General features: G+C 37.1%; 2 protein-coding genes across 4 annotated transcripts; both read right to left on the bottom strand.

Moving 5' to 3' along the window:
* Positions 1-743: 743 nt before the first annotated feature.
* On the bottom strand, positions 744-8,614 carry LOC17881524 (valine--tRNA ligase, chloroplastic/mitochondrial 2). 3 transcript variants are annotated; one of them, XM_006286941.2, is made up of 27 exons: positions 8,313-8,614; positions 8,117-8,201; positions 7,871-7,997; positions 7,517-7,600; positions 7,169-7,263; positions 6,863-6,954; positions 6,568-6,621; positions 6,417-6,469; positions 6,274-6,335; positions 5,866-5,941; positions 5,647-5,730; positions 5,242-5,390; positions 5,011-5,128; positions 4,819-4,935; positions 4,455-4,675; positions 4,161-4,250; positions 3,808-3,919; positions 3,479-3,589; positions 3,226-3,363; positions 2,772-2,822; positions 2,583-2,695; positions 2,361-2,508; positions 1,951-2,055; positions 1,737-1,838; positions 1,554-1,626; positions 1,263-1,429; positions 744-1,139 (listed from the first exon to the last, which is right to left on the bottom strand). In XM_006286941.2, the coding sequence occupies exons 1-27, from the start codon at positions 8,482-8,484 to the stop codon at positions 1,011-1,013; spliced, it is 2,928 nt and encodes a 975-aa protein (XP_006287003.1). In that variant the 5' UTR covers positions 8,485-8,614; the 3' UTR covers positions 744-1,010. The 3 variants fall into 3 exon arrangements, with proteins under 3 accessions (XP_006287003.1, XP_023636963.1, XP_023636964.1); XM_023781195.1 differs by lacking the exons at positions 8,117-8,201; positions 8,313-8,614 and having other exon boundaries at positions 7,832-7,919; XM_023781196.1 differs by lacking the exons at positions 7,871-7,997; positions 8,117-8,201; positions 8,313-8,614 and having other exon boundaries at positions 7,531-7,600.
* Positions 8,615-8,795: 181 nt separating this feature from the next.
* On the bottom strand, positions 8,796-10,546 carry LOC17884168 (glutathione S-transferase DHAR3, chloroplastic). The gene is made up of 6 exons (XM_006288431.2): positions 10,318-10,546; positions 9,976-10,066; positions 9,709-9,852; positions 9,419-9,536; positions 9,181-9,321; positions 8,796-9,055 (listed from the first exon to the last, which is right to left on the bottom strand). Exons 1-6 carry the CDS (start codon positions 10,511-10,513, stop codon positions 8,969-8,971), a joined length of 777 nt encoding a protein of 258 aa, XP_006288493.1. The 5' UTR covers positions 10,514-10,546; the 3' UTR covers positions 8,796-8,968.
* Between the last annotated feature and the right edge of the window lie 361 nt (positions 10,547-10,907).

Genomic DNA, 10,907 nt, shown 5'->3' with positions numbered 1-10,907 from the left:
AGAGGAGAGAGTGAGAATGATGTTGTCGGGTAACATGCGCTAACTACGCTGTCTTTGTCTACTTTAAGCTGGTTTATATCTGAACCGGAATTAAGAACTAAACCGGAATAAGCTTTTATTATGTAAACTTCGATTTTTTTGGTTAACTTACTTAGAGAACCTTCAATAATCATTATGTTAGTGACTTGGTTCACGGTTGGTTATCATGTTATGTATGTGATTAAGGATTTTTTTAATTCTCTTTAGGAAAGTTGAATTGTCCGAAAGGCAAAAAAGAGAGGACGTGATGATGAATATTTGGCTGTCAAAAGAAACATTAGAAAAAGGGAAAAGGAAACAAATCTATTAAAGTGAGGATTGCCTCTTTTGCTTTTAGGTATGGGGTTAATGTTTGTTTTTCCTTTTGCCAAATGAATTTCCATTACATTGAACCAAATTATCACTCCAAACCAGAAACCAAACCATTCTAAAATTTCCTAAAACTTTTAGCCAAACCAAACCGAATACACCTAATAAATTGTTGATGGTTTTTTCTTTTTTAATTCGGAACAAACAATGACTTTGTGAAAGAGAGCTATGAATATACTTTTCTTTTTGTTTTGGTGAAGAGAGCTATGAATATACTATTGACTAATAATACACATGCTTTGTTGGTGAAGTTATTAATTAAATACAATTGTAGCACAACTAACAAAATAGCTTCACCAACAAAACATGTGTATCACTGATAACTTCAATTGGAGTTTAAAATTACCCACATTTTTGCTTGAAACTGTTCATGATTAAAGGCATTATGGACCCAACAGTACGACACTGATTTAAAAAGTTGACGATTGAACATTTTCTTTGGGTAGGTTCAAGCTAAATTTGGGGTCCCTAAAAAACGAAAAATTAATTGTAGGTAGTTTAAATGGACAATGCCCTCATGCCTCAAATGATCATTGCAAAATAAACCGATATCTAATGGTCCATGAGCCGCTACGTAAATTACCTGAGAGAGATCTTTTAATTTACTGAGACACTAAAGAAGTAGACTTGAGAAAATCAAGTCTAGCTTTGGTCAGCTTTATCTTCTCTTCTAATTCTTCTGCTTGCTCCTTCACACCTCTCACCACTTCTTCTGGAGCTTTCTCCACGAACTACAGTGTTTCAAAATCGTGCAAAACAAGCAGTTCAAAACCGAGCACCCGCAATTTCATGCGCTTATTAGAGACAAATTCTAACATGTGTTTTGAAGATTCTTTTCATTTGTAATGGTATACCTTTGGTGAACTGAGGCGAGTTATGAGGGCGCCATATTCAGTTTGCATCTTGGATAGACGTTTGGATATGCGTTGGACTTCAGAAGATATATCAACCATGGCCGCAAGAGGTAGATATGCCTCTAGTCCTTCACTAGCAACAAGATGGACTGAGAGATTTGCATCACCTGTAGAAACCAACCAGTTGTATTGTTTTACTTTTGACCACGAGTTGAAGCGGAATCCCACATAAATGAAATTAATTGAGATAACATGAAAAAAGGGAGCAAACTGGATTTAAGATTATTATACCAGGAGGGGAATTGGTAAAATGGACATTGTTTAAGTCGAGCCTTGATAGAAGAGCTAACACCTCCTTCTCTTTCTGCAGCAACAATAAAGACACAGCTTTTAACGAGTAAAAAAACACAAGGCAAATCATTAAACCTTTATTCGTAAGATAATTTAACTATTAGGAAAGAACAAGTTACTGACCGAAATATATTCAATAACCTCTGCACTTCCAACAACGGAGGCAGATATACGCTTTACCGGTTCCACTGAATACTCTGCTCGTGCATTTCGAATGGCTTTGGTCTGTGATTTAGCATGCAGTGTGTCAAATTTTTAGGAACTTCTAATATGAATCCTTTACGTATGGTTCTGTTGGAGGTTAGCAGAATATATAAAGGCAGAAATTCATACTGACCAGAGCTTGTAAATTCTCAAATCTTTTTATTGATTCAACATTCCTTGGAAGTGAATTTTGTGGCCATGGAGATACAATGAGCGCTTCTTTCCTGTAGGGAAGTGCCTACAAATACAAATACAAATGCAATTAGAATTTAGTTTTTTGAAGCTGAAATCATTTTGGTAGCAGTACCAAAGTATAAACCACATATAACTAGGTTGTCAGTCCTTTTGCATCATCTCCAAAACAAAGCAACACTACCAAGATAACAGTTTAAGCATTCATCGGTTTGAAAAACGTCCAGTGAGCATAGAAAAACTCTTAGGTATAAGGAAAAATCATCCCCAGAGCAGTTGGCCAAGTAAACGGTGAAGGGGCAACCAATGTAGAAATTAAATATACAGATAGCAAAACTAAGAGAATGCTACCTGCCATAGATCCTCCGTTACAAACGGCATAAATGGATGCAACAGCTTAAGTATATTCTCAAAGACATATAACAAAACTGCCTGAGAAGCTAGAGAAACTGAATTGCCTCCAGATCCATACAGTCGAGATTTGCTGGCTTCAATATACCTTTAGAGTAGACTAAGTTAGTCAATTAAGTCCAAGAAACATGTATTGGTTGTTAAGATTTCACGTAGTGATACCAATCAGCGAAGTCACTCCAAAAGAAATCATATGTTTCTCTTCCTACATCCCCAAAGAACAACTTCTCATAGCTTGCTGTGACGGAATCAATGAGAATATGGAGTTTTGACACCTGAAAATAACAAAAATGAATACAAGGTGGTAGACAAATTGATACTATTTGAAAGTTCAGGGTTATAATATTATACCGCCCAACATTCAGGCAAGGGTAAACTAAGCAGGGTATCCTCTTTGTCCAACTGTCAAAAGAAGAGAAGCTAATGGTTAGAAATTTGTTACTAAACATTACTAAACATTGTGAAATATCACAACAACTCGATGGTAAGTGAGCAGCCTAATGTCACGGGTCATGACACTAAGGTAGCTTATCTTGTGATGCAATTCTACGATTGTTCTAACTTAAGGAAAAAGGTACGCTCAGAAGGAAATACTCCATGAAAGAGTCTGACCAATCTCCTACATTTAAAGCTACCTCGTTTTTTTCTGAGACTTTTATGGTCCATGAACCCATCTTGACACAAAGATAGTCTTCAACATATATTAAATAGTTTGGACTTTTTATCATACTTAGTCTGTCACTAAAAGGACAAATGTACCACAGTTCCCTTATACTTTCTAGTGGAGAGGGAAAAGCAAGCAAACCTTGAGGGCCAGCAAATTCTCCCAAGCAGATGTATCACTTAGACTAGGCAGACTATGCAGCACAAACTTTCCAGCATTCCATAGTTTGTTGGTGAATGCTTTATTTGCAGTTAACCTCTCAGTAGATAAGTTCAGATCCTAACAAAAATGTAAAGGGGAAAACATAGAAAGTAATATAGACATAAATATGACATCTTAATGTAAATCTTTTATAAATCGTGGTTCAGCTGCCTCAACACAGTAGAGTTCAAACCTGACCAGCAGTCCCGAGTGCGATCGTAAATCTCAGAGCGTCAGTGCCAAAATCTTTGATTGTGTCAAGCGGATCAATCACATTCCCCAGAGATTTTGACATTTTCCTCCCCTGATAATTCCAAATAATTTGGTCAACTAAATGGAAATATACAGAACGTGAATACAAGTTTCCCCATAAATATAAATCCTAGAAGTTACTTAACATTTAAATAGCATAGAGGGAGAAGTGAGAGACAATGATATGAAAATCCTCAATGATCAAGGTTTGAGTAGTTACTTCATAAGGAAAAGAACATTTACTAGAACAAGCAAAAAGCCAAAACTTACTTGAGAATCCCGTATAAGCCCGTGAAGGTAGACATGAGAAAATGGAACGGTCCCTGTAAATTCTATTCCCATCATAACCATTCTTGCTACCCAGAAAAAAAGTATGTCATGCCTGTCCAAACAAAAGGACAATAGTTATATAGAGGAATAATAAGAATTTCAAAGATGCGAACTTACTAAAGCGCATTTTCTTTTCAGGTTTTACTTTATTTCAATATCAGTTCTTGGTAAGAAATTGATGTTGCCATATTGGTCCAAAATATTTTCCTTACTAGTGCAGGGTGTACCATTAATAGTAACCCTGATAGTAGCAGCCAGTGTTTTCCTGATCGACAAGAAAGAAAAGAATATACCCTGTCTCTAACATATTTGTAGGGTAGAAGTTATTGAAATCCTTCGCTGATACATCAGGCCAGCCAAGAGTGCTGAATGGCCACAATGAGCTGCAGACCAAAAAATAAAAAATTGGTAAGTTATATAAATTCTTCCAAAATCAGGAAAATATGTTCAGCTGCAGATATATTCTTTAAAGGAAAAGCACTAATCCATTGTGTGAAACTTTCACATAATTAAACTAGAGACTATTTCTATAACAATGTCACACAGAAGAAAAATAATCTCCAGATAAATCTAACTGAGAACCTAACCTGGAAAACCAGGTGTCAAGAACATCTGGATCCTGGTATATTTCAACATCTTTTCCATATTTCTCATGGGCTTTCTCAAGGGCTTCTTCAGCATTTTTAGCGACTATGTAGTCCTCTTCGCAATCCTTCCCAACCACATACCAAACTGGTATGCGATGCCCCCACCACAGTTGCCGGCTTATGCACCAATCCTTAATGTTTGTCAGCCAGTGATTGTATATCTGCAAGGGGCGACAGGATATATAAGCAAAAGCAGAAGTAAGCGGTGTAAACAATAAAAAATCGAATATGCCAAACTGAGAGGAGCAAAAAAAAACAGATACCAGCTCGATAACTAATAACACACAACTGATCGCTCACATACCTTCTCAAATCTCTCAGGTATGATGGTAAGTTCTTTGTTTTCAACAGCAAGAAGAGCCTTCTCAGCTAAAGGATCCATGTGGACAAACCATTGTTTGCTTACAAGTGGCTCAATAACCTAACACCAGTTAAACCATGCATGAGAAAATATATGAACTGAAAAAGTAATACTACTGGGTCAGTAGAAAAATACTTCTCCACCACGCTGAGATCTTGGAACTCGTAAAGTATGAGGCTCCTTCTTAACAGCTAAACCTGTCTCCTCAAGATCTGCCCATAGTTTCTCCCTCACCTCAAACCGATCAAGGCCACTGCAAATAGGATGTATGTTAGCGCCATGGACGCTAAGATGTAACCTAAGGGTATTTCATTTCATAATGTTGAAACAAATGCAGCTAATATATAAGTTTAAAACAAATTTTACCAAAACAAGCCAGCAACGTCATTTAGTGTTGCATCCTTGTTCATCACATTCAGTATGGGGAGACCTAACTTTCTTGCAAGGAGATAATCATTGTGATCATGCCCAGGACTTATCTTCAGAACACCAGTACCAAAATCCTTATCAACATACTGCCACGGTAAAAAAAAATACTGATGAGAAATGCATGAACAACAGCATAGGAAATACTATGAGGTATTCAGTTTCTTGCTTCTGAGTAACTAGAACAGTAGAACTTAGAAGTTTCCCAGCAAAAAGTACTGATGAGAAAAGCATGAAGAAAAGCAAAGAAAAACAACTGCAGCCTTTTCCTTGTTAAACTTAGAAAGAGATATTTGATCCTAGAAGACATCACAAAGAGTGAACAGGCAGTAGATCTGAGTTTACCTTATCAGAAATAATTGGGACATGACGACCATATGTCATAGGTACAATTGCTGTCTGACCAACATACTTTGAATAACGATCATCCTGTTAGATGTTAAATATATTTCACAACATTAATCCTCAAACGATACGCAATACTTGAAAACATATCGAACACACTTTGATAATGCCATCTCTGATTCCCGATATCCTAATATCAATGAAAAATTCAGTACCAACCTCAGGATGCACGGCAAGAGCCACGTCACCAAACAATGTCTCTGGACGAGTCGTTGCTATAGTAAGAAAATCAGGGCTGTACAAGGAAATATCAGATAAGCCGTTTCCATAAACAGAACAAAGGTAGTCACTAATCTTCCCAGAACAATTTACTAGCACAATTTAAGGTTAACTACTGCCGAAGCAACTCTTACAGACCCAGCGTTGAGTTCCACAAGTTTCTAATGATCATACCACATAATCTAACGCCTCGGTACGATCATGCTTCTATGAGCTCTTTAAACAGGAGAGAATAATCAAATTGATGTGAGAAGAGGTTATCTTTTCACATAGTTTTGCTATATATAAGGATCCTTAAAATACAGAGTAGAAGGAAAAGTAAAGGTAGTACTGGTAGTTGGACAGTACCTTCCAGCTACACGGTATTTAATATGGTATAGAAACCCAGGTTCCTCCGAATATTCTACTTCCTGGTAAGAACAAGACAGTCACTTCTAGAAAGAAAAGAAAAAGTAATCAAACAAAAGTGTTAGATAAGATACACCACACACCAAGTCTGAAACAGCAGTCTGTAAATTAGGGGACCAGTTGACCATGTAAGATCCTGGAACAACATTATGCCAAAATCACCAAACGTCGTATGAGTACAGCACATGCTACTTACAACTAAGACAACAGAAACCAACATACATATTAGTTTACCTTGATATATCAACCCCTTGTCATGAAGCTTCACAAAAGCCTCGACTACAGCTCCTACAAAATGGAGGGAAAGGAGAATCAAGGAATATAGAGAATAAAGTCAAGGTGTAGATATAAAGGCAAACAAGAAATTTTATGAACCGCCTAAAAACTGGATAATAGTTCTTGCTGAAGTTTTTGAATTCTTAAATACCATTTAAAATATAAAGTCAACTTTGAGCACCACCTATAGTTTGCTTTAAGAATCACCATACAGAAGATTTGAAATTATGGATACTATAGAAAGATGCCTTACGACTCAATTGCTCATCAAGAGTGAAGCGCTCTCTACTCCAATCACAAGAAGCACCCAGCCTTTTAATCTGATTTGTGATGGTTCCGCCGTACCTGAGAAAAGCAACACAAACTATCATTCCAGCCTTATCCTTAATATATCAGATACAAATACAGTGGATTTTATCTTTTAATGAAAGCAATGGCCTTTGGAATGGTATAAGAACATCATTTGACTAAATTAAAATAAACGTATAGGATCGTTCTCTTGAATTTTTTTTTGAAAAGATTCTTTGAATAAATTCATTGCAGTGATTAGATAGCATACTTCTCCTTCCATTCCCAGACTCTTTTGGTAAACTCATCTCTACCTAAATCCACCCTCTTAATGCCTTCCGATGCCAGCATCTTTTCCACGACCAACTGTTCCATATATAGAAGGTTAGTAAAATATTGCAGAAACATTGACCAAACAATGCAAATATTATATAAACAAACTATACTCAACAAGAGCAGGAATTTTTAATAATGAAAATGTGGGAGACTGGTGTAGGAAAGATAGCAATGGAATGGGAAAAAGCAAGATGTTAAAAATCAAAGCGAGCACAAAAAAAAACACACGCAAACATGAATATGAATATTATGCAAAACTTGAACTATGAACGGGAAAATGAACCTGAGTGGCAATACCAGCATGATCGGTCCCAGGAAGCCAAAGTGTTGGCCTACCTTTCATCCTATTATATCGAACCATAATATCCTGTAAAAACAAAACCAAAATACAATGTGATGAGAATAGCAGAACCATAGTCTAACACAGCTAACGCATAAAAAAAAAAGCATGACATTGCTAAACCATCTTTCAAGCCAACTTAAGAACTGGGGAAGTGCCTAACAAAACCGCACATATATGCATATTAAATAAACGAGGCAAAGCAAGACGAACAAACTAGGAAGCTAAATTGAAAATAGGAACATAAAAATGGAATACCCAAATGAGTGTGAATTATCTGAATATGGATTCCACAACCTCAAGAGTGACAAACATTGCATGGCCCATGTGCAGAGAACCAGTAACATTAGGAGGTGGCATTGGTATCACAAAAGGGCTGCCTCCTTTGTCAAAACTCGGCTTGAAGTACCCTTGCGACTCCCACCTAACAATGCCCAAAATCCCAAATATCGTCAGAATGATCATATGTTCCCATCATAGTACATTGCGAATATCCAAACTCTGACATTCAAATATCATCAGCAGAATAGAAAAAAAAAATACCAATTGTATATTTTCTCCTCCGAGGAAAAATCAAAGATCTTGGATGTCTCAGGAGAAGTAAAGACATTATTTCCTGACGCAGCAACTGAATAATCTTGTAGTTAATTATCGAATTAAGGGAAATTACAAACATAAGCAACCATTTGTTGCCAACAAAAGCTAAAGGCGACCAAAGAGGTGAGTGAAGAACACAAACCAGAACAGGAAAATCTACGTTTTGAGAAACTAGAATCCAAACGGGCCGGAGAAGTTAATCGACGGCGTCGGTGAGTGAAGAACAGAGTGTTGAGCTGGTGAGGACAGCTGGGAGATAGTAGAGTAGTAGCAGTAGTAGGCGTGGGTAGAGATAGAGCCGTTTGGAGAATCATGGCGGATTCTGAAGAAACGCCCGACAGATTCCCGAGAAAATCTGGGGCGTGACCAAAATTTGAAATTCCCAGGAAATAAAGAAGAAGAAGAAGAGATAAGCTGCTGAGGCAAATGGGGGTTTAAGGAGGAGGAGGAGGGAATGAAATGGATGAGGAAAGGGCGATTCTGTAATTACAACTGTTTTCATGGTCTAGCTCACAGTTCATATTTATTTTTGCTTACAACTTGGTTCAACAGTCCAGACCGAGTATATTTATTTACCTTCTTCCGTTAGATCACTTTTTTTTATGATGCTATTTGTTACTAGTAGTAAAAAACTTGTATGCAATGCAATCTTATCCACAATATAAGTAAAGTTGTACATATACTAGATTATAACTTATAGGTGGTGAAGAAGATTTGATTATTATGTTTTGTTTTTTTACATTTAGTAGAAGACAAAGAAGATGAGTGATGATCTCTTGAGGTCAACTTCTAAATCTCTTAACCCATCACCTTTGGTCTCCAACCAGCAATTACATCCTCTGTTTGCGCCTGTGTGTTCGTGAATGATTCCCTCGAGAAAACATTCTGTAAATCCATTATAGCGGGTTGGTTAATCCAAATGAAAAGAAATTGATCGAACAAGAATGCGGTTGTTGGAATTTGAGAAGAAACATCTAAAGGACTAGCTAGTTTTTTTTTCAGACATTTACCTCCATGTATGATTTAACGAAAGAAAGTGAATCTGGAACAGACCAGTTCTTGAAATGTCCCAATGCAATCTTCATGTGGTATAACTTTGGTGCCAATGACAAATCTGCTGCTGAAATCTTCTCTCCATTTATGAACGGCCCCTTCACAGTTAATTTAGGAAGAATAGACTGGTAAATATATGTTTGGCTCATAATCGAAGAACTAGTAATGCAAGAGATCAAGACCAAAAGAGCTTACATTGTCCTTGATATAGTCGTTGAATGTACTAAGCTCATCCAGGAAAACTTGCTCAGTTCCATCTCCTGAATCTTTGCTCTTGAGAAAACCGATAAATGTGGAAAAGATCTTCGACCCACTGCAGACATAGGCAATAAACGCAAATTCTTAACTGGAAGTATGCAGATTGTCAGGCTGAACCTTTTTCTTTCCAGGAAAGAACACTAATAAGTCAATTGCACAATAACAAGTACACAATAACAAGTAGACGGCATAATAAGACTGAGAAGAAATGAAAAGGATTAGCTTACACTGAAGCCTTTTCAGGTGGGGTTGCAAGAGGAGGTTCAGGATACTTGTCTTCCAAAGCCTGTGTTATAACATCCGAATCTGGAACCCATTTCTCATCAAACTTCACCACTGGTACTTTACCTTCTGGACTAATCTTCAAGAACCTGAAAACATCAAAACAAGAAGACGACACGTTAAGAAAATACTAAAGGAAATCAATGACTGCTATTAATTAAGAATCATGTCAACTTCAAAACACATAAAGGAATGAATCCAAGTGTATTCACCATTCTGGTTTGTTACTCAAATCCACCATTTTCATGTCATAAGGGACGTGCTTCTCCTCCATAGTCAACAACACCCTTTGGCAAAATGGGCCTATCAATAAAATTACGCAATATAAACAACTCACTAAGAAAAAACATCAACCTCAGTTTTAAGTCTACTAATCTTCAAACGAAACAAGGATCAATTTCCAGTTTTATCAAACACATTTCGAAATTGTTTGGATAGTTATAGTTTTCTAATCACTATAGACAAACTACGCATCAATTTAGATAGCACGATCAAATTACAGCTTTTAATCCTCATTCCAGAATTCAAAGTTAAAGTCGAGAAAGAGAGCTAACAGTCTCCGAGCTTATTGGGAGTAGTGATAGATGCTTTGACGCAGATTTCGAGAGGAGGACTCGCCGCCATTGCCATCGTTCCGAACCGGAAGGTTCTTCCCGGTTTAGTCGAACCGCACTGCTTGATATAACCGGCGCGGCTGACTGACGCCGATAAAACACCGGCGGTGCAGGGTTGAATCCTAAGGCTTATCATTTTTTTTGGGTCTGTGGTTAAGTTCCAAGTGAGTCAGATGACTCAGGTAATCTGGAAATTTCTCAGTGGCTAAGTTGACTGACACGTGGAGAAATATTAGATATCGCGCAACGATCATAATGGGCCTCAAGATCTTCGATTTTCAGCCCACTTTGTTTTCAGTCGTCGTAGCCCACTCAAAGAAGAAGTTTGTTTTTTGTGGACAGCAGACAAAGTTTTTCTTTAGACACGTTAAACGATTCAACTACTAGTAGTCCTGTAGTAGTGTATGTTGAAAATCTCCAAGAAAAAATTGTCATGTGCAAATATTTGCACTTTTTTTTTGGAGTTCTAACATTAATCTCTGGGATAAAACAGTAAATTAAATTAGTTTTGTAAAAAATATTTTCTTGTC

The sequence above is a fragment of the Capsella rubella genome, unplaced genomic scaffold, assembly GCF_000375325.1.
Source record: "Capsella rubella cultivar Monte Gargano unplaced genomic scaffold, Caprub1_0 scaffold_6, whole genome shotgun sequence".
NCBI classification, from domain to species: Eukaryota; Viridiplantae; Streptophyta; class Magnoliopsida; order Brassicales; family Brassicaceae; genus Capsella; species Capsella rubella.
Note: the sequence above shows the minus strand (reverse complement) of the source record. Positions and strands in the feature narration are given on the sequence as shown.